The 23377-nt window shown below is 52.0% G+C and overlaps 2 protein-coding genes across 3 annotated transcripts; one reads left to right on the top strand and one right to left on the bottom strand.

The window, feature by feature from the left end:
- Positions 1-133: 133 nt before the first annotated feature.
- LOC115406558 (zinc finger protein 593-like) lies at positions 134-2565 on the bottom strand. 2 transcript variants are annotated; one of them, XM_030116667.1, is made up of 4 exons: positions 2499-2565; positions 2090-2304; positions 1183-1245; positions 134-368 (listed from the first exon to the last, which is right to left on the bottom strand). In XM_030116667.1, exons 2-4 carry the CDS (start codon positions 2287-2289, stop codon positions 242-244), a joined length of 390 nt encoding a protein of 129 aa, XP_029972527.1. In that variant the 5' UTR covers positions 2290-2304; positions 2499-2565; the 3' UTR covers positions 134-241. The 2 variants fall into 2 exon arrangements, with proteins under 2 accessions (XP_029972527.1, XP_029972528.1); XM_030116668.1 differs by lacking the exon at positions 2499-2565 and adding an exon at positions 2431-2498.
- A 4051-nt stretch (positions 2566-6616) lies between these two features.
- On the top strand, positions 6617-22686 carry LOC115406542 (zinc finger protein Rlf-like). Its single transcript, XM_030116650.1, has 8 exons — positions 6617-6823; positions 9438-9592; positions 11417-11498; positions 11595-11730; positions 11817-12019; positions 14031-14167; positions 16808-16949; positions 17723-22686. The coding sequence occupies exons 1-8, from the start codon at positions 6641-6643 to the stop codon at positions 22241-22243; spliced, it is 5559 nt and encodes a 1852-aa protein (XP_029972510.1). The 5' UTR covers positions 6617-6640; the 3' UTR covers positions 22244-22686.
- Positions 22687-23377: the final 691 nt, after the last annotated feature.

Below are 23377 nucleotides of genomic sequence, written 5' to 3'. Positions count from 1 at the left end.
CACTCAGAAATGGCCGTGAGTCAGGAGCCCGAGGCTTCTCCAGGAGAGGACGAATCTGCAGTGAATGCTGGGAACAGGAAGCTGAGCAGCTCGTCTCCCTCCAGTCACTGAGACCACAAGTACCGTCTTTCAGTTTCACACTTTATTTACATCAATCAGCACGTTCCATGCCTCCTGAGGGAGGAGGCGTTCTGAAGAACCATGAACACGGCAGAAGGTCCAGAGTGAGCGCAGGACTCGGTCAGTCCATGTCTTCGTCCAGCGGCTGAGTCTTCACCTCCACGGCTCTGGGGGCCACGTAGGAGCCCATCCCCGCCGCCCGCTCCGCCTCCGCCTGGCTGTACGGCTCCTCCCTCAGCTGCTTCAGCCTGCACAGCACACAGCAGGGTGAGGCACACTGCACAGCACTACACACTGGAGAGGTCAGGGGTCACCCCCCATGCACACTGGATGCGGTCCGGCTGCGTTCGGCTGCAGTCCGGCTCCGGTCCGGTACACCGCAGCACTGTGATCCACTGCCTGCGGTGTCTCTGCAGTCCGCCGGAGGAGGTTGCCAGATCTGTCGCTATCCCCCGTAGACAGTATGAAACCCGTTTAACTCGATAGAAAGCAGCCCAAACCGCCGTCTGGGTTGAAAATGCACGTTAAAACTGTATTTGTATGATAACAAACACATCATAAACACATAATCATTTCATCAACCCGTCCGACGTGTTCAAAAAAGGCGCTTGACTTGGCAGAAACCCGCCCAATCTGGCAACACGGAGCTGCTCCGGTCACAGAGCTGTTTTGAGCCATTTTGGAGTCATTTGACTTTCCTGCAGTGACGAAATGCAAAACGGTTCATTCTTCTAAAGCTATAATGACTACATGACGTTGTTTGTTCTGTATTCTACCAGAAGAAGTAAAAAAATAGAATATTAAGGCAAAAACACGACAGATTTTACTTTGAAGTCACTTATTTTGGAACACGTATCGCGTTTCCTTCCGGCGCCGACCTGCTTCTGTCTGGATTGACGCGGTAGGGCTGCGGCGTTCGGAAAAATAGGATCTTTGCGGAAAGAGACCGGAGCTCCGCAGAGGCTCCGGAGCCGGACCGGACCGGAGCCGGACCGGAGCCGGACCGCGGCCAATGTGCATCGGGGTTCAGGGTCAGGGGGTCAGGGGGTCAGAGTGTCTTACCGCTTCTTGTGCACTTTACTTTTAAAGTGGTCTTTCAAAGCCTTCATGTCCACAAAGTATCTCCTGTAAGACATGAAGTGACAGAATGAAACCAGCGGTCCAGTCTGGATGAATCCCCGCTGTGTGAACTGTAACGTTCACACCGTCTCCTCACGCCGCTCCACCACTCTGACCAGAGCCAGCTGGTTCCTGGAGTTCTGCTGGACGTCTCCAGTAAAGGTTCTACGTTCTCCTCTCTTCAAAACACACTTTGTTCCATCACTGATGTTTTCATCCTGAATCCACCATGGATCCCAGGTACGGCCTGCAGGCCTCCACCAGCCTCCACCCGCCTCCATCAGCCTCCACCCGCCTCCACCCACCTCCACCATCCTCCACCCGCCTCCACCATCCTCCACCTGCCTCCATCATCCTCCACCTGCCTCCACCAGCCTCCACCCACCCCCACCAGCCTCCACCCGCCTCCACCCACCTCCATCATCCTCCATCATCCTCCACCTGCCTCCACCTGCCTCCATCATCCTCCACCAGCCTCCATCATCCTCCACCAGCCTCCACCATCCTCCTTCATCCTCCACCAGCCTCCATCATCCTCCACCAGCCTCCATCATCCTCCACCAGCCTCCATCATCCTCCACCAGCCTCCATCATCCTCCTTCATCCTCCATCATCCTCCACCTGCCTCCATCATCCTCCACCCGCCTCAGCAGGTCACAGACACCACCAGATGAAAGGTTCTACAGGATAAAGTTCTTTCCAGCACATTTCAACCACATATTCAAATTAGGATCTTTAAAAATTCTAATTAAAGTCCATTTCTGCCTCAATATGTTTCTTTCAAAGAGAACCAACCACAGTGAGAAAAACCTGGTCCCTCAGGTCCGGGCCTGGGGTCTGGAACACCTACGCGCAGTGTAAACAGTAGTGCTGGGCACATCCGGTCACGTCGTAGTCCAGGTCCTGGTGCAGCAGCTTGGCTGCAGTGTCAGGCCGCATGTCGCAGTGGATCTGGTCCAGGTCCTTGGTCCTGCGCTTGGTCTTCCAGGTCTTCGAGATGTTCTTCTTCTTGTCACTCTTGTGGTTTCCGGTCTGCTTGGACTTCCCCATGGTCTCCCAGCAGCCCTGCAGAAAGCAGGACCCGTCAGGACAGTAGGGACACTGTGAACCACCGTCACGTGCTCGTGGTTTATCAGCGACCCCACCCCACCCCTACCGCACCCCCCCACCCCACAAGAACCCGGAGCTCACCCGACTTGTCAGTCCAGATCACAGATCTGACTCTAAAGTCAGCACGAAGCGACACAACAACAACTCACCTGCACGTGGAGCCGAGAGAAGTCACGTGTTCTTCCGGGTCAGCAGCGGGTCAGTACCGCGGGGGGCCTGCAGAGGGCGCCACGAGCCGACAGCTTCAGTGCTGTGGAATCCTGGATCAGAACCATCAACCACTAAACCTGTGAACATGCTGACTGTCAGAGCCGCACAGAGCCACGGTTTGAGAAATAAATGCAGTTTTTCCTCCTGAGTGAAATGTTTGAAAGAAATCTGATCTGTGACAGGAGAACCGTGGTTCTGCTGAACCGTCCAGGAGAACGGAGAACGTCCGGTCTGTTCAGGAGGATCTTTCCATTCTGGAGGCTCTGACTGTTTATATGGGAGAGAAATGAAGCTGTGGAACCTGAGAGAACCGCTCTGGAGAGAGATGGAACTGTGGTGTTGAGCTGAACTGAGAATGTAGTTTCTGTTTCCAGAAACGAGCCAAACCACTGGAGAGAAGCTAGAACTGGAAGAACAGACATCTACTGACATCCAGCTCTTCAACGGTACTAATGGATCTACGGCTACAAATCACATTAGGTGTTTTGTGTCATATTATGACTCAGCAACATTTGAATAATTTAGATTAATGTTTCCTGATTTTGATTTATTCTGTTTAGTGTCGATTTATTTAATTAATTATAGGCTATATTCAGTTTTAGAATCAATGAAGTTCTATTAACCTTATGAAACCCAAATATAGAAAGAAATAAGTGAGCAAATCATTTTTTCACCTCAGAGATGCTGTTGTGGGGGATTCTAAAGCACAAATGAAAGTGTTTTCAATGTGTTTATGTATTTGTAAGGTTTTAAGGACATGTTGTCTGAAGTCTGCATTAGAGGGTGCAGAATTATCGACTTTTTTTTCTCTCTTATATGAAGCTTCAGGGAACCTCTGACTGGGAAAGAGAAGAGTTTCCCCCAAAAATATGTTTCAGTGAGTTTTTATGACATGATGTAATATGAAGAGCAGAGTTTCTGTTGTTTGAACAAATGCAGAAGAGCCAGAGGGTCATTTGCAGAGGTGAGAACCAGTGTTGCCCAATAACAGTCAATATCATGAATAAGAAGCACAAACAGTCACACTTTTGTTCCCATCTATTAAAGAAAAAATAAAACAATAATCAGAGAGAAGCTGTATTTACAAGGCTGAGAAATGACAAAGTTCCCTCTGAGCATTCAGAGACTATCTATCTCAAAGCGCCTATCTCAGTCACATCCTGCAGAGAACAGCTCTCCTGGTGGCATAAATGAGAATAAAGTAGAATAAATAAATGTGTCTGTTCGTCACACATGTGAATGAGTAGCTGTTGTCTCCAGAAAAAATAGTTTCCATTCAAATACGTACATCGTCCTCGCACTTATCCATTCAACCAGATTCACACAGTCGCCCATTATTCTCTCCACTTATCATCCCAGTAGGGATCATCACACCCCACCGTCCTGAACTTTGTCATCTGCCCCTGAAAAATGCAGCCGGCCTCCCCGGAGACACGCAGAACCTGTTTCTGCCTTTACAAATGCAACAAGCTGGGCTGGCTTGTTCTGGCTGGGAAAACAACGAAACCCAGAGAACAGGAACAGACTCAGCTGTTCACAGAAGAGCAGCGTCCTCATGGAACATCAAGCTGCAGCTTCAGTGTTTGCTCTTCACACACCCAATGCTGTACAGCCGCAACACACACATAACATGCTCAAAATCACATTTAATGACTGTACTTCGTAATACAGCTCCTTTTCTGGCCTCTTGGCCAGACCTATAGTCACATTTAAGCAATGATGTTGTGGAATTAAACAATCAGACCCACAGACCGTGGACACGTGGCCTTTTAGGAAAAAAATACATGTGCTGTTGTTTTTCCTCTGTACCTAAACCTGATGATCTCCAGGACACCCGGGGTCTGACAGGCTGGTAACATCCCATTTCGTCTACTCTGTTTTTGACATATATTCCCATTTTGTCTACTTTTGTCTACTGCGTATTTTTCCCACGTTTCACTACTTTTCCACAGATTTTGCTGTAATACTATATTTTGACCTATTCTTACCCTTTTAAATACTAAACTTCAAGGGTTAGATTTAGGATTAGGGCATTGAAAGGGTTAGGATTTAGGGTTAGGGTTAGGGAAATAAATAGCTGTTGTAGCAGTTTTCATAAAAAAATATGTTTCTTAAATAACTTTCATAATTAATGTCATTTTGGTGGTGTAATACTGAAGTAGACAAAAGTAGACAAAATGGGAATGTTTGCCAAAAAGGTAGTAGACGAAATGGCCACAAACCGACAGGGCAGGAGGGGATCCAGACACTTTGCTGTATGACATGATGCACTTTATTCTGTTTTTTTAAAAAACAAAAGGCCGTGAAAACCATACATTGTTTCAACTCCTTAGTCAGGAAAGTTCTAAATGATGTCATCAGCTCATTTGCATAACTGCTCATTTGCATGCATGGGTCAAATTAGATGATGATGGAATTTAAAGCAACACAAGGAACTGTCAGTTTTTGTTGATTTTGGCGGCGCCAGTGGACAAAGCGGTAGTGTTTTGCCTGAAGGAATACTACAGTTCCCATGAGGCCTAGCGCGTGGCGTGGTAAAATGCTGCTCCCGGTGGCGTGCTGTCGGACTGAACTCGCCTTCATTTGTTTCCAGCGGCTGTGTGAAGGATGGATAGCGACGAGGTAATGAATCTAATGGATAAACAATGTTCTATCATGATGTGACGCATGCCGTAAAGCAGTCCGCACATGTGGAGTGTTTTAGTGAGCAGGGTTCCTACCACCCTCCTCACAGCTGCTCAGTCCAAGTGAAGCAACACTGACGCCCTCAGGCTGACAGAGGCTCATTCAACTGGCTGTAAGTCGATGTATCATCACACAAGATATTAAAATGTTTTATTAAGGTTGAAAAGTTCCTTAGTGTCGCTTTAAACTGATTCTTTGTTGCAATTCCTCAGTGAGGAAAGTTCTAAATGACGTCATACAGAAAGAAGGAACAGCACTGGAGCACAGTGATAGAGATACAGCCAAAATCAAGGCAGCTTTTAAATGGAAGTACAGACATCTATTGGCATATTTCTATTCTTTTATTATTCTTTTACAATGCTATCTACAGTTACAAATGAAATTTATTTACATTTTCTTATATTATCACACAGTAACATTTGAATAATTTAGATGAATGTCGTGTTTTATTGAAGTCAAGTGTCCATTTGTTTCTAAGTTTTATGATCAAAAATTGAACATGTGTCTTAAAGTTCTATTGAGAGGAGATCCAAATACTTTGACATATTTAAACAGAATTTAAGTAATGCATTTCTTACTTTGCCTCGTAATTAATTACTTTTAAAATATTTTAACTCTCCAGAACAGAGGTGTCCAGGTTGGACCTTCAGCTGGGACAGAAGAGTCAATAAAGACTAAATGTTTCCATATGACTGGCTGAATGAGAGACGAGGACCTGATAGCCATCCGTGTCCCCCACTGCTCCACTGTCCCCCCATCCACCCCCTGTCCCCCCTGCCCCCCCACCCCCTCTACCGTGTCTGCCCCCCCATCTACCCCCCTTCTCCCCAGCCACCCTCTGTCCTCCCCCTGCTCCCCCACCCACCTCCTTCACCCCTGTCTACCCTCACCTTCCTCGCTCCACCCCCCCACCCTGTCCTCGTTTGACCCCCCCATGTCTTCCTCCATCCACCTCACTGTCCCCCCCATCACCTCTCAGCCCTGCTGACCCCATTTCCCCCCTTCTGCTCCCCTATCCCCCCCTCTGTCCTCCCTTGTCCTCTTATATCCTCCTCCATCTGCCCCCTGTCCCCTCTCTGAACCTCCCCATTCACCCCTCTGCCCCTTGTCCACATTTCCCCTCTCTGCTCCCCTGTCCCTCCATCTGCCCTCCTGTCCCCCCTCTGCCCCCTGACCTCAAACCCACTCCTCTGCTCCCCTGTCGTCCCTTGTCCCCCATTCCCTCCATCTGTCTCATGTCCCCCGTCTCTCTGCCTCCCGTCCCTCCCTCCCTGTCCCCTCCCCCTCCCCCCTCCCCCCTCCCCCGTTCCCCTCCTCAGGTGCCCAGCATTAAAAGCTCCCACGGTCCGTGAACGCACCGCCGGCTGCTGCATACGCGCCGTGCAGGAGGACGAAGATGGCGGCGGAGAATAATGTGGAAGCGGAGCACGAATGGAGCGACTGGGCCCTGGACACGGCCGAGGACACCCTGGTGGCGATGGAGACCCTGCTGGCTACGCTGAGAGCTTTCGAAGACGTCCTCAGGCAGCAGGACGTGTCCACGGCGTCCTCCACGGAGTACTGCGACAACTTCTGCCAGGTAGTGTGTCCAAGCGGCGGGCGCCGCGGCTCGGCTAGCACCGTTAGCCGGTCCCGGGGCTCGGGCCCCGGCCCCGGCCTCCACGCGGCTCCGATCCGCGGCGTTTGCCGGCTCTCCGCCTCTCTTTAGCCCCGCTCCAGCCGCGTCCCGCTCCCGCTCGCAGGGTGCGCTCCGCCCGGGTCCGGCCGGCGAGCGGAGCCGAGCCGAGCCATGCTAATGACAAGTTCCCACGGAGCCGCGTTCACTCATTCATCTGCTCTGAAGTTCATGTCGGCAACTCTTCATGGCGTTCACATGTCCAGGACACACACACACACACACACACACACACACACCTGGTCAGACTGCATGCACCTGGGCGGGGCTGCGGGAGCCTCTGTGTGTCCGGAGTGTTTATGAGGGAGACATCCGGGGTGATTGATCCGAGGATGACTGTCAGTCCTGCTCAGCGACACACACACACACACACACACACACACACACACACACACACACACACACTCTGCAGCTGCAGTCCACACACTGCTGTTCACCATGTCTGGATGTGTGTGACAGGCCACTGAGGAAGTTCAACCTGTGTTCAGCAACACACACACAGGTAAAGACCTGGCCCTTCCTCTGTGTGTGTGTGTGTGTGTGTGTGTGTGTGTGTGTGGGTGTGGGTGTGTGAGTGAGCCTTTAAACGCTGGTGACAGGGGTCAGATCTGATAACAGGCATGATACACACACATACACACACACACACACATACACACACACACACACAGAGTTAAGCAGGGCTGGATGGTCCGTTACTCAATAAAAGCAAATATTCCGGGCGCCACAAACATGAATTCACCTTTAATCGTGACAGCGAGCCTCAGAGGAAACGTAAAAACACAGCAGTGTTTACTACAGCAGACTTTTCCCCTTTCTACATTTTCTGACGAGGATCCATTAACACAGTCCCTCAGCTGAACCTCGTTCAGAGCGACTGAACACGCCACACCTATGGGGGGGTTATGGTTGGTGCTGGCCGGTCAGAATCCTGGAGGACTGCAAACACACACGTTTCAGTGTTACGTGTTTCCTTGCAAACGCACACGTTTCAGATGATGCTTCTGTCTCATGCTGTCTCTAAACTCTTCTCCCGTCTCAGGCCGTTTTCTCAAATCTGCACTGGGGCACAAGTTTTCAGACACAGGTGTTTTCTGTAACTTGTAGCTTTAAAGGCTGAAGGCAGGGAAGCTTCGCTGTATCGGCCCTGAGCTCACAGCTCGGGTTTTTACCAGTTCCTGCTATGAACTCTTGAAATGGACCAGATCAGGTTGGCTCAGATGTAAAGCTGTGACCAGACCCCATCAGTGGACGGTCTTTCTGTTCTGGATTAAACCTTCGTCACACTGGCACTTTTAGAATCTGTTATATTTACATAGCTCATGTTTTTCTTTCTTCTAAACGCCATTCCCTTAAATCGCTGACATTTCAAACTCCAGTCATTGTTACTGATCATGTTGTCCAAAACGTGTTCAGTGTTAACATTAGTGTTAAGGTACACATTATTATTAATAATACTCCATAACTTAGCATTCCCACCCATATTAAAATGCAGTTTACTGCTGTTTTGAATCTGCAAATCAACATGTTGTAGCGATGACGGAGAAATGTGACGTTAATAGCAGGTCTCAAGCATAGCCGTGATGTGGTACTTCCTGAATATAGAAGCTGACGGTCGTGTTCGTTTCCTCGGTGCAGGTATTTGAATTACAAATGAAGCTGCCTGTGAAATTTGTTTATGATGAAAGTGTTTTTAAAGAGAGAATCCTGCAGCTCCTCCTGCTTGTTCTGCACTCAGATGTGTCTTTAACAAGCCGACCTGCAGCCGGAGTCCAACCTGACGGACGGCTTCCTCAGTTAAACTGGACTCTCTCCTTTTGCTCTGTCTGAGGCGTTAAAGCGCGTCTGTTTCCTCTCCTGTCTCTGACGCTGGAGTCGATGGTTAAAATCCCCGCTATAGGATGAACAGCAGGTTGTCCCTGCAGTGAGGACTGCTTCATGTCTGGTCGGGTTTAGTTTCTGGTCTCTTTGTTTCAGGTTGATTCCAAACACACGCAGACAGCAGTCGATCCTCTCGGAAGTCGTCCAGATGTAATTAGCACCCTGCCATAGGTCCCTGGGGCCAGGGCTGCGTTCTCTGCTCCCCTCCACAGGCTTGGTATATTGAGGCAGAGGGGGATTAATTTGGCGTCTCTGTGGACGCCGCCGCCCTGCCAGGCTCCTGCTGTCTGCTAAATGAGACTCCCGGGACGTTCGGTCCGACGGAGCGCTGCAGCCCGTGATACCTGCAGACAGGTGACCGGGACCGAAACACCCCGTCATCCACCAACACGGGCTTCACACACCTCGGTCAGGAAGCCGTGGCGCTCCTGCGGGTGCTGCGGGGCGGGTCTGGGGCGACCAGACGCTCCGCAGTCCCCCCCGGCCCAATCAGGTGTGCCTCACACCGTAGAGTCAGCTGGGATCGCTCGGCTAGACCTCCTGCTCTTCATTTAATCATCTCCTCCCACCTGATGTCGGTGTGTGTGATCACATGCTTCCTCCCAGTGTCTAATGCCGGTGTGTGTGTTGTTTGCAGGCGCTGATGCACTATGCCGGGAGCAGGAACTCCATGGAGCACGGTCTTCCCCTGCTGGAGGTCTACTGCCTGTCCATAAACTGCTTCGCTGCGGCCCGCTCACACCTGACTGCAGACTCCGACAGAGTGGCCCTGGTCCTGAAGAGGCTGGCTCTGTGAGTACCGGGGCCAGCACAGCGTCCCTGTCGGTCCTCAACACCAGATGGATCTACTGTCAGATCAGTTCATCTCCAACCAGTTTTTAGCTCTCAACAAAATGTCATCAAACACTAATGTGTATATTTCAGCTTTGATTCCAACAGTAACTGCAAACTGAGTGAAATTAGAATTCAGCTGATGGTTGTCAAAATGCTTTTACTAATCTTCACTGCCTGTAGAGGAAACTCTTTATCTCCAGCTGCAGAGATGTGAACTCTGCAGGCCTCAGTCCTTATCTCCACTCTGCAGCTGTGAGCAGCGGCAGTCCTCTGTTCGCTCTGTGAGACTCTACAGCTCCTCTGTAGTGACTCTACAGCTCCTCTATAGTGACTCTATAGAGACTCTACAGCTCCTCTATAGAGACTCTACAGCTCCTCTGTAGCGGCTCTACAGCTCCTCTATAGCGGCTCTACAGCTCCTCTGTAGCGGCTCTACAGCTCCTCTATAGTGACTCTACAGCTCCTCTGTAGCGGCTCTACAGCTCCTCTATAGCGGCCTACAGCTCCTCTATAGCGGCTCTACAGCTCCTCTGTAGCGGCCTACAGCTCCTCTGTAGCGGCTCTACAGCTGCTCTGTAGCGGCTCTACAGCTGCTCTGTAGCGGCTCTACAGCTCCTCTGTAGCGGCTCTACAGCTCCTCTGTAGCGGCTCTACAGCTCCTCTATAGCGACTCTACAGCTCCTCTGTAGCGGCTCTACAGCTCCTCTATAGCGGCCTACAGCTCCTCTGTAGCGGCTCTACAGCTGCTCTGTAGCGGCTCTACAGCTGTCCAGCTGATGCAGGAGCTGGGCCTCCTCCTCCAGGTGTTTGCGGTGTGCTGGAGGCTCAGAGGTTTGCTCTCTCAGGTGCAGTTTCTCTGCTGTCTCCTCACACAGTGCACCGTCGGGTCCTTGTCCTCTGGGGCTGGAGGCTCCCCCCCCCCAGGGCCGTCTCAGGGCAGTCTGTGGAGCCACACGTGGTTTTGCTGGATTTTTCATCCGTTCATCCCAGGAGTGAGGGTTCTCCTGGCTCTGACATGAAGCCCCGTCTCTTGCTTTCAAACAGCAGGTTTTGTGTGTTTGGAGGCGAAACCCCTCGTTTGAGCTGTTTCCTGACTTTCTGATGTTATTTGACTCTTGGTTTGAATGTCAGACATGAAGTAATGATGACCGGTCTGCCTGGATCCGGAACGTGTTGTGTTAGGAACCACAGGTCTGCTGTTCACACCTGTCTGATGTGAAGCAGGACTGAGGAGGAGCCTGCAGGATGCAGCAGGCTGAGGCTATTTTTACCTCCTCTCTATTGAAGTGCAGACGAGTCGGGCTGAAAATAGACTGATTAGTGACGTGACACACTGTGAGCTGCTAATGCAAACATCTGGAAGACCCGTCGCCCCCTCTCTCATTGCTGCATCATGGGAGTGGCTCCGTGGAGCCCTGGTCTGGGGGAGCGGCCTGTCGGAAGGTTCTGGATCAGCCGGGGACCTGGGTCAGGAAAGAGGACAGTTTGTGGCGTTGCCTCAGCTCTGACGCCGTGGCGACGGCTCGCTTCGCTCAGTGGGTCTGAAGCAGAAACGTCCCGCTCCGGGGCTGAGACCAGGCTTCACGGTCGGGTTCTGCTCCGGTACCTCACTCTGTTTGGAGGCGAGGAACCCTCCTCACACGTTCCCCTGGTCCATCAGCATCCAGCCACACCGTCTGCTGCTCCCTCATAAATGTGACCAATCAGGAGAGCCCTGCTGCTCCCTGGCCCCGCCCACCAGGTGTGTGTCTGGAGCTCTGATCAGCTGTTTCTGTCCTCCAGGAGCTGCTTCGAGCTGCTGCTGTCGGTGCCAGAGAATGAGATCCCGTACGAGGCCTGGGTTCAGTTCCACCACTCCGTCCAGGTACGCCCCGCCCGGGGAGGCTCCGGGTCCAACCCGGACCGGGACCCGGTCCCTGATGAGTCTTTTCGCTGAGCTGACCGGGTTTCCTCCTCGCAGATCGCCCATGATACCCTGCTGCGCTACGGGAGCACCGACCTGCAGGCCTTGCTGCAGATCACGGGGGAGGGCGGCGCCTGGAGCAACCCCGTCCTGACCTCGCTGCTGACCGGACAGACCACCAGCCCCGAGGAGGGTGAGCTGACCTCCGACCCCGCCCAGGCTCTGCTGCTCGCCGCTCTCCACGCCGGCGCCTCACGTGTTGCTTCACTGTGTCTTCAGTTAATACGTACATCAGCCTGGAGGGCGAGGGCTTCATGGAGATGCGGGTGAAGCACCTGGAGAAGATGGGGGAGGTTGCCAAAGCCGTGGTTCTGGCCAAAGCGTGCACGGAGTGCAGCTGCATCTCCAACCAGGCCATGTTCCGGCAGACCTACATCTCGCTGCTCTGCCACCTGCTGCCCAACGAAGAGGCCATCATGGAGGTAACCCGGCCGGGTCCGCTGCCCTCTGCAGACCGTCAGGGTCACTGCAGGTCAAAGGTCACACGCACCCTGAAGATGCTCAAGTTTATATCCCTCATTCCCTTTCAGATCCTTGAAATACTGAGAGTTTAAACCTGAACCACAGAGTAGGGCTGGGCGATATGGCAAAAAAAATGATCACGATATTTTTTTTCATATCATTCAATCTCGATTAAAATCACGATATGCTATATTGTTTTTTAAACCAGTTTTAATGCATCTGCACTGAAAACTAGAACTATAGAATAGTTTAACATTTTATTAACAAACCAAGCAAACAGCAATGCAAATTAAATAATATAAACATAGAAAATTATAAGCACAATCTCACTTAACAGTGCAGTAAATGGGAAAAAAAATCTAGCACCAAGACAATAAAATCTTGCGATGCACCGTTTTTTCAGTAAAAGAGAAGAACTGAACGATCGTTAGTTAAAGTGTGACAGTTTACAGCCCTGAGGACTTTTGTTGCTATAAAAGATTAAAAAACTAAAGAAACCGCCTGGGGATAATGAAGGTGCTTTAGAATATAAACATTATTTTCAAGTTATGATGCTAAATATGCTGCTGCCATCATTAATGCTTGCATCAAATGTACAAAATTTAAATAATCTAGATTGGACAGATTAGATTTAAAATGTAACGGTGCAAAACTACAATAATATAAAAAAATAGACAAAATTAATCATTTTTCTCCTCTTACAATGTTGCTCGTATGGTGCAGTGGCCTGAAAAGACAGCACTGGCTACATTTACGTGCAGTCAATATTAGTGTTAAGATAAATATTCTGGTTTCTGAAACATTTGGAGTAACTCCAGGGAGATCCTCATTCAGACCACGGCCACAGGCGACGCCATGACTGCATTTGCACTTCATGCCACCAGGGGTGCTGTTTGCATGTTCAACCTTATTTTACACAGACACCACAGAAGAAGACCGGCGCTGCAGCCTGCAGGCTCTCTGCATGTTGTTAGAAACAGAGCGTTAGCGGCAAGAAGTGGTGATATGTTCAATGATGCGATGCACCGTCATTTTCAGTAAAAGAGAAGAACTGAACGATCGTTAGTTAAACTGTATCACAAGTAGTTCCTGGACTCAAAAGACCAGATTCTTTGCGGATCGGTATGCTAGCAGCGGTGAGCTAGCAGCGGTGCGGGTGGAGCAGCCTGTCCTGTCAGCAGCAGCCTCATCTTCAGAGGATAACGCCAATACATGGCTGACTTCATCTGCTTCGCTGCTCCACGTTCAGCTCCATCTCTGTTTACTTCTCAGACAACTTGCAGGCGGAAGTTGAGCAGGAAAAAGTCGACTGTGTCACGGACATTTCCGCCATGTCTGATCGAGTAAATGCACTCACAGCTGATCACCGTGATCGACTGGAAATTAATCACGATCACCAATCACGATCATATAATCGCCCAGGCCTACCACAGAGCGTGTTCAGCTGGTGATATGAAGTTAATTAATCTGAAGCCTGAGCGTGCAAACCTGCTGATGGGGAAGTTAAAATACTAACTTTATTCACACAGAGGTGGGAAACGAAGTACAACCTGTAGTAGAAGAAGTTGGTGCCAGCAGGAGGTCTGGTCCACAGGTGAGGAGAGAAGAAGACTGACAGGACCTCTTCCTGAGGACCTCAGAGTCTGGATCACTGAGAGAACCTCTTCCTGGTGTTCAATAAAAGGAGCCCTGGATGGAGCCCTGAGGAACGCCACAGAGATTTTCATCCCCTCAGAAGACGAAGCTTTGTTTTAGCTGCTTGTTCAGAGCAGCTTTTTAGAAGAGTTCTGTCTGTTTAAGCCACTGTCGTCATGGAGACCGGGTTCCTGCGGGTCCTGCAGGTCCTGCCTGGTCTGTTCGGTGGAGCTCATGGTATTAAACAGCACAGCTCCCACTAGTGGCCTGGCAGGCGAGCTGCAGCGTGTTGTCGGGCTCTGTTCAGACACAGCTCTGTGATTTCCTGCCTGACAGATCTCCAGACTGGACTGCAAGGACGTGCTGGAGATCACCTGCAACCTGGAGACGGAGGGGGAGGAGAACACCGCCTTCATCCTGTGCACCACCTTCCTCACCCAGCAGCTGCAGCAGCAGAGCCTGTACAGCTCCTGGTGAGTGTGATGCCCATTGACGTGTATAGTAGTAGACCGCTCGCTGCTCGGCGGACAGCAGCGGCAAACCGGCGCTGACTCCCGGTAGTGGCAGAAGCTGTGGGCGCTGTGGAATCCTGGGTAAATACAGACTTCAAGGCTGCTGGTCATCACTGATGGGACAATATGTGTTATGTTATGGCTCTGACTGTTAGCAGACAGTAAATCTCTGTCCTAGGCACGTTGTCATGGCGACCACAGCGTTGTTTAGCCCTCACAGACAGGAAAAAACAAAGCCTGCTTCTACAGCAGTCACACTCATATGACAACAACCCCGGAGCCTCCATTCCAGTATCCTTCATATTGAGCCTCGTCTCACGTTCTGCCTCCATGAGGCGACAGCAGACAGAGACCGCTCAGTCACCACTGCTGCATGCTGATGCAGTGACTGTGTCAATAATAAATGTTTCATACTTTCTGGAGCAGGAGCGTTTCACTGCATGGGCTCGAGAAAATATTTCAACCACTGCCAAATAAGAAAGTTCATGTTTTAAACAACTTTTCTCCAATTCAAATGATTCAGTAGGTCTTTCACAGCTGCTCAGACCCACAGACCTTGGACTGGTTGCTCTTTTCCTCCCACTAAAATGGCCATAAAAAGTTTCTGGAGGAGCAATTCTTGCAGTCAGAACAGCACATTATTTATGTAATACCTTAACATACACAGAGGGTTTTCAGAATAAAATGTAAAAAATAAAGTCAGTAGTGTAATAAAAAATGAAGTCAATTTAATCAGAAGAGCTTCATTGAATACAATGGACACTCATTTCTAGAATAATTAAAACTGACTGAGTGAAACAGCCAAAGGAAGACAAGAAATGGAAAAAATGAATGTATTTTTTGAACATGTATAAGGTATGTAGCTAATTTGTACATACAGAAGAAAAAATGATAAAAGAAAGTTAATGCAAATCAAAGAAAAAGAAAAAACAACATAACACAGCATAGTTCGAAAGGAGAAGGAAGAAGTAAAGTCTTTAATATTCCTACGCTTTTTTAACTAGTACCAAGTTTTAAAATCATACATCCTAGAACATCATATAATATGACATATATATGCATATAAATACATAATATATACCCACACATACCATATAGCTATCCCCATAAATATATACTATATAATAAAATAATTACAATATAACTACAGTATAAAATGTATGTAAGCATGAAACACAGTAATTGCAACAAAAAATAGAAGTTTATTTACAGTCGGTGAAAAAGGTGACAGTTATCTGTGAACCAGTCATCATCTCATGAAGATCTCGATTCTAGTGCACTGTGTGGGTGGGCGGTGTGCGGTTACATAATTATTATATTTAAATAGGCTGCATGTCACTCATATGTACTTCTAAACAAGAAATACCTTTATGTGCTTCAAGCATGGCATGAGCATCATCGGACAGGGCTTCTTGTCTTTCCTTGCTTTTGGATAGCATGGCCTCCAGCGTCAGTCTGCAGCGCTTCTCTCTACGCTGGGCATGGTTGAAGTCCTGCCTCAGCTTGTCATGATGTACAGTGAGATGGTCGTATTTCCTCTTCGGGTGGTCGCTGTCTGTACGGTATGGATGGTCTTCGCTCACAGCAGGACTGCCCTCTTCAGGCTCTTGTTCAGGCTCAGTGCTGGTGTAATGCCCCTGCTGCCAGGCTGGTCTGGGTTGTCCTCACTGCGATCTAAAACATTTGATAAAAGAATTAACATGGCAAATTTCCAAAAGATTTGTCTCTGTTTCAACAATACCTGGAAGAAAACATTCTCACAATGAATGGCTGCAAATCACTATGAAAGCCAAAAACCCATCCTCGATCATTTTCATAGCCGCACACGACAAGAAAAGTACTAAATTAAAATAATGAGCAACCATTAACAATTAAGGGGATACTTCAACATTTTGGCAAATTGGCCCATTTAGCACAACTCCTCAGTCATTAGAACAGCATGCTGACTGTTTCTGTGAGGCGAGCTGTTGTTTATTCAGTGGTGAGTCGGGGAAGGTTTTCTGGACGGACACAATGGAAGTGGATGGTATTTTTGTTCTCCCTCGTCAAACTCATCAAATACACAATCCAACAACCCCAAAACACTTTGGTGGACATGTTATAATCCGCACATTCACTACGCTGTGGAATATTAATGCAAAATGACCAGATTGAGTTGTTTATGCGAAGATTGTTGAGACGGAACTACTTACTAAACATGGCGTCTGGGCGTAGTGATCTCAAAAGAAAAAGTAGTTCCCAGTATTTGCTTCAGTGTCGTAATGCTGCAATATTATTTGTTGGTGTTCCACAGCGTAGTGAATGTGCGGATCTGAATCTGGAATCTGAATCTGGATCTGGCACTCTGAATCCGCTTCTTGCCACCACTGGAAGTCAGCTCCGATTTGCCGTCTCTCAGGGGGCAGTGAGTGTGTAGCTCTACTATATACAGCATTAGTGACGCCCGGCTGGCCTGCTGGCGCCCGGCCGGCCTGGCGGCGCCCCCTGCTGGCGCCCGGCCGGCCTGGCGGCGCCCCCTGCTGGCGCCCGGCCGGCCTGGCGGCGCCCCCTGCTGGCGCCCGGCTGCAGGGCCTGTGCTGAGCCGTTGTCCTGTCGTCGCAGGGAGCTGACTCTGCTGTGGAGTAAGCTTCAGAGGAGGCTGGACCCGTCGCTGCTGTCCCTCCTGGAGCGATGCCTTCAGCTGGGCGCCATCGCCAAAACGGTCCATCACTTACTCTACCTGGTTCGGGTCATTCAGACAGAGGTGAGTGGGAGCACTAGCGCCACCTGCTGGTCACAGGGAGTTTAAAGCATTGTAGTTTCATGTACCATGGCCCAATCTCTGTGCCAACGTGCTGATATTTTAGAATGTTGCCAGTGCCGATATCGATGTGGATCGGAGTCAACGCTGCTGGAGGCTAGTGTCCTCAGGATCCCTCGGTTTCCAGCATCCCATTCACTGTCTATGCGAAACGCACCGCACTGCATGCTGGGACTGCTGCGGCGCCCAGAACTGCTCTCAGCTCATTTGCATAAAGTAGAATCTTGCTAATTTATGCAATTGAGTCGCAGATAGCAGAGGTGTGACGTATGGAGAACCTTTGGTTAAAGGTCTAAAGCAGCTGCAGCAGAACCAGAACCAGCTGCAGCTGCTTCCTCTCCTCATGTTTCAGTAAAAAAAGACAAAGTTTGTGACCGAGCCGCCATCTTGGTCCAGTTTGACCTCCAGGAGCAGACAGAGCCCGAGATGATTCTGTCCAATCAGGAGCAGCTACGTAGCTCTGAGCCGGGCTACATGCTACATGCTAAAGAGCTTCAGGACTCACACACTAGTGATGCTACATGCTACATGCTAACCATGATTAAAGTCTAAGTGATCCACTCATTAGCAGCGAGCTGCAGTGTGTAGATGGACGCTCCGCTCCGACCTGCCCTGGACTGGTTGTCAATACTGAATTTGAAGTCTCCTCGTTTTCATGAGACACAAAATGCTTTCTGTCCCTGTTTGATATTAAAAATGTTTTTTTCCCCCCTCAGGCAGAGGAACTTGGGACTTCTGCTTCGGTTGAACTCTGTGTCAAAGCTCTGCAACTTCCAAGGGGAGACGACTCCGAAACGAGGATCTCCATCTGTAAGACGATGTCCTGCCTCCTGCAGGACGACCTGGAAGTGTGGCGAGCCTGCCAGCTGACGGAGTTTCTGCTCGGCCCCTGCCAGGACTCCTTCAGACGTCTGGAGGAGCTCTACCTACGCCCGGACCAAAAGTACGACCAGGAAAGCGGGTCGATTCCCAACTCGCTGCGCTGCGAGTTGCTTCTAGCGCTGAAAGCTTACTGGCCTTTTGACCCCGAGTTCTGGGACTGGAAAACGCTGAAGTACCACTGCGCGTCTCTGCTGGGGCTGAAGCCCGAGTCGGACGCTGAGGAGGAGGAGGCGGCAGACAGACGGGAGAGCCCGGAGCCACAAGGAGCCGCCGTCAAAGCAGAACCCCAACAGCACAGTGTAGTAAACGGAGGACTCGGTCCCGAGCAGCACCACAAACCGCCCAGCGGCGAGCAGAAAGAGCCCAGCGGAGAGTCGGAGGCTCAGAAACCCAAGCTGTGCTGTCGGCTCTGCAGGAGGTCTGTGTCCGACTCGCAGATCGTCCACCACTCCAAGAGACACGCGGCGGAAAACCACCACCCGTGTCCCGTCTGCAAGGACGCGTTCAGGAGCAGGAAGGATCTGGTTCCTCACTTGAGAGAACACGTTGAGGGCAGGACGGCGGCGGACGTGAAGAAAGAGGACGTGCAGAAGCGCCTGGACGACGACGACGACATCGAGCCGGGCGAGATCACCGTGGACCCCTCGTTGATGCTGTACTACAAGTCCACCCACGACCCGGACGTGCTGCACCACATCGTGGAGCAGGTCGGCACGGCCGCGGAGAAGCACGTGGACGACGACGAGCACGTCACCTTCGAGTACATCGACCGGCACTACAAGCTGCAGAACAGAGACGAGTACCCGTGTCCGGGGACCGGCTGCACCCGAGTCTTCAAGCACTCAAAGTACCTGTACGTGCACCTGAAGTCCGAGCACATCGGCGACGACAACGTCAAGTATTTCCACCAGATGAGGGACAAGAGGGAGAAGTGCGTCTTCTGCAGACGCCACTTCGTCTCGGCGTACCATCACCGCAAACACCGCAGGGTCCACTACGGCGAGCGGCCCTACATGTGCGTGGTGATGGGCTGCGGCGCTCGCTTCACCACGTCCAACGAGCTGGTCACGCACAAACAGACCCACGGCTACCTGCTCAACTACCAGTGCGAGCTGCAGGGCTGCTACGTGACGTACTCCGACCTGGGCCAGATCTACCACCACGAGGCGCAGCACTTCCGGGACGCGGCGTTCACCTGCAGCGGCCCGGACTGCCGCCAGTACCACTTCTCCAAGAAGGACTTCGTCAAGCACTTAGCCTCGCACGACATCACCTTCTCCGAGTCCGACTTCGAAGCTCAGCGCAGAGCCAAGCGGAAACTCTTCAAGACGCTTCCCGAAGCGGCGGCCCGCCTCAGGTCCGTGGAGCCGGAGGGGCTGACCAACGGGGACGACCTCCACCCGGCCGGCTGCGACGCGCCGCCGCACAGGTCAGAGGTCGCGGAACCTAAAGCAACAATGACCCTGGTGGCCGTGTGTTTCGACGGGAGCAAGTTCACCTGCGGCTTTGAGAAGTGCGGCATGACTTTCTCCAGAGCCAGAGACGTGCAGAGGCATCTGAAATGTGCTCACCCAGAACACCTGAAGCTGGAGAACAAAGAACACAAGCATGAAAAAGAGCACGGCTCCAAGTCCAAAGCCATCAAGACCGAACCCGAGCCGGACCCCGTCGGCCCCGGGCACAATCTGCCCTCCGCTGCCGGAGAAGCAAACCAAGAAAGAAAAGCATTCGCTGTGTCCAAAAGCACCGAAGCAACAAAGAATGACCCTCTCAGAGAAATCCTGATGGGGCTCAGTCGCCTGGATCTCAATTCTACGTCTTCTCACTGTTTACCAAAGGAGTCTTCAGCGTCCGACACCGACTCAAATTCGTCTCAGGTGGCTCTTCATCGGGCGATCATGGCCAAGCCTCCAGTGGTGCTGCTTCAGAAGAGACCACATCTGTCCGCCGCGACGGTCTCGGTCAAAGAAGAAGACGGCCTGGAGCTGCTGAGCACCGCCAAGCCGTACGTCTGCCAGGCGAAGGGCTGCGGCTTCAGGACGGCGCAGAGCTACAGCTTACAGCGTCACTACAACACCAGGCACGGCCGCACGCTGGAGCAGGCCAAGAGACTGACCTCCCTGAAAACCACCTCCTTCAAGCCTTACGTCTGCCAGCTCTGCTCCAACAGCCACCGGCAGAAAAACGTGCTGCGCTCTCATTACATCCAGGTCCATAAGCTCAGCCCCGCCTCCGTGGAGTCCATGATCTGCACGTCGGTGCAGGAGGGCAGCAGAGCAGCCTCGTCTCTGAAAACACAAGCGTCCATGGCACGGCACAGCCTGAAGCTGAAGAAGAAAGACATCAAGGCACCGCGCCTGCACAAGGCCAAGAGCGTCAAGGCCGTCAGTGAGAATGGACAGAAGTTTGAGAGTCCTGCGTCCAGAGAGGACGAGGAGCGCAGGCCTGAAGACGGCCAGCAGGAGGGGAAGAAAGACCACCAGACGTCCCAGGTGAGGGCGAGGCGTTTGGTAGCCAAAGGTAACCTGTGCTACATCCTGGACAAGTTCAGCAAGCCCTTCCACTGCGTGGCAAAGAACTGCGACGCAGCGTTCTCCACCCAGGGGGGCCTGGTGCGCCACCTGCAGCTGGTCCACCACTACAACCGCTCGCAGCTGCTGCTGGAGCAGGACGTGGACGTGCAGTGCACCTCCGAGGTCCGCAAGGAGCCGGCCAAGAAGAGGCCCGCTCCGAGCTCCGACGAGCCTCAGCCCCGGTTCAAATGCCACTTCCTGAACTGCAGCGCCTCCTACCACCTGAGGAGCAGCCTGGTGCGCCACACCCGGGAGATCCACTCGCAGCCGCCGCCCGCGCTCGTGCGCTGCACGTTCGACGGCTGCACGCAGGTGTTCAGCCACGACGAGGCGCTGAAGAAGCACGCGCTGTACAGCCACTACGAGTGCTACGACTCCCTGGTGGTGCGTCTGCAGAGCACCCACAAGAAGTCCATCACCGGCTGCCAGAAGAAGCTGATCGTTCCCCCCAAGACCGAAGACCCCGCCCCGCCCCCCGCGCAGACCCCGCAGTCTGGCCCGGCCGCCCCGGAGCCGCAGAAAACCGGCGACGACAAGGCCAAGAAACCAAGGAGAGATCGGCGGAGGACCTTCAGCTCTTATGAGTATCGGTCTCACGAGGAGGCGCTGCAGATGTGTCAGGACCGCAGCGCGCGCATCTCCTTCCCCTGCATGGTCCAGGACTGCCACTCCGTGGTCAGCTCCACCCACAGCCTGAACCGCCACTACCTGAGGGTGCACCGCATGACCCGCGACCTGCTGCTCCGGCACCAGGACAAGCTGGTGTTCAACGCCGAGCAGCTGGAGGAGCTCATCCAGAGGAAGTCGGCCCGCCCCACCGCGGCCGGAGAAGTCACCCCCATCGGGGCCCGCGAGCCGGACAACTCAGGCCAGACGGCCCCCGTGAGCCTGCACACCCTGAAGACCGCCGCCGTGAAGGAGGAGGAGGAGGAGGAGGAGCAGCAGGAGCAGGAGGAGGGTCGCGCTGCTCCAGGGTTCCCTGGGGAGCAGCAGGAGGACGAGCAGGAGGAGGAGCAGCAGGAGCAGCTGCCCCCTGTGGACAGGAAGGGGGTCCTGGTGGGAGCAGATGAGGTGCTGAATGGCGAGGCCAGTGCAGGCGAGTCCACGGAGAGCCCGCCCGCCCACAGACCGGAGGAGCGCCTGAGTCTGGACCAGATCACGCCGCTGCTGCGGCCGCTCACCGTGGACCTGTCGCCGCCGTGCTCGCTGCGCTTCACGGCCGGCGAGGGTTTCCACGACCCGTCCGGCAAGCTGCTGAACGGCTCGCTGTCCCTCGCCGCGCCGCCTCTCCGCCAGCCGCTCAAACGCAAGAACGAACTGTCCGAGGCGCCTTCCAACCTCAAAGACCCTCCGACTGGCAGCCCGTCCCCGCGCCCGTTCAACATCGAAGCCTACAAACCCATCGGCTTCGAGTCGTCCTTCCTGAAGTTCATCCAGGACACCTCCCCGAAAGACAAGAGCTCCGCCCCGGCCCGGCGGCGGGACGCCTTCAGACGCAGCTGCTCCGTCAAGGAGAACAACCAGCTGGGCGTGTCTCTCACCCGCAGCAGACGCTCCCGCTCGCCGCCGCTGAAGCCCCCGGCGGCGGCGGGCGACCTGACGTCGGTCCACAACCTGAAGTCCATCCTGGACCGGGCGCTGGCCGGCTGCGGAGACCTGGCCATCAAGCAGCTGCAGTACCTGCGGCCGGTGGTGGTGCTGGGCCGGCCCGTCAGCGCCGCCTCGCCGCCCCACCTCTTCCCCCCCGACATGAGCGGCAGCAAGCTGCTGCTGGGGAGCTGAGCCGCCGCTGCTCCGCTGGCCGCCGGCCGCCTCTGGACACTGCAGTATTACGATTTTCTTCCAACATTTATGGTGTTGCTTTTTGCAGGCTTTTTTTTTTTTTTTTTATTCTTCCAAGTTGCCAAAATCAAGAGTCGTAGAAGTTAGTCTTAGGATTAAAACCAGTTGAAACGGTGCACAAACGTCGGTTTCAACTCACATGTGTACATATTGTAGTTCTCTAAGACCCAGTCAAAGTACAGCTTTTCATTTTGTTGGAAGTCGTTAGAGAATCAAATGGCTTTTTCACTTCAGTGAAACCGTTGTAGAAATATCTCCTGACTACGGAACGTTCTGAGTATGTCTGATTCTTTTTCACCTCGGTTTATACTCAGTCTGTGTTGGGATGCAGTGGACTGATGCCAGATGTGTATGTAACACTTTCTAAATAAATAATGTAAATTATTTCAGAGCCCGTCTGAACTGTGTCCCTCCGTTTCTGTTTCACTCCACATTCACCTTTTTTCAAGTCGGCTTCATTTCAGTCCTGCGTTTTCCCTGGTTTCCTACAGATTATGCACTCAGCTTTGTCTCCCCATGTTTGCGTTGTTCTTTTGAGTTAGAATAAACCCTAAAATGAGACGCTGAGGGCAGACTGGGGGGCCATCAGGTCCAGGTGCAGCCACATGTGCTCCGTCGGTGTTGGCCGCTCTGCCTGTAACGGTGAACTGACTGCAGGAACAGGCTTCATGACCCAGATCAAGTCTTTCCAGAGCCCTCTGACTGTCATCAAGCAGGGGATTCAGTCCACGACGAACAGGCCGTGCGAAGTCTAGGCTGTCGATAACAGAAAAATAACATGAAACACTGAGGAAGATCTAACTCTTCTGTAAATTCAAATGGAGACAAACATAAAAAGTGCAGTGGTCAGTTTTGATGCTGATCAATACATTTTATTGCAATAAGTGACACAATCGTGCATATTTTAAATTAGAATGTGGCACTCAGCGCAGACCTCCGCCACAGCTCAAATCAGTCACCAACAACAATAAGAACACCATGTATAAATATAACTAAGCAGATGTAAACAAAGCCTGTCATCAATTTAAGACGTAGTACTGAGGCCCTCTGCTGGATAGATACAGTACTACACTG

This window comes from Salarias fasciatus, chromosome 19, assembly GCF_902148845.1.
Source record: "Salarias fasciatus chromosome 19, fSalaFa1.1, whole genome shotgun sequence".
Lineage (NCBI taxonomy): Eukaryota > Metazoa > Chordata > Actinopteri > Blenniiformes > Blenniidae > Salarias > Salarias fasciatus.
The sequence above is the reverse complement of the archived record's forward strand: the minus strand, read 5'-3'. Positions and strand labels throughout refer to the sequence as shown.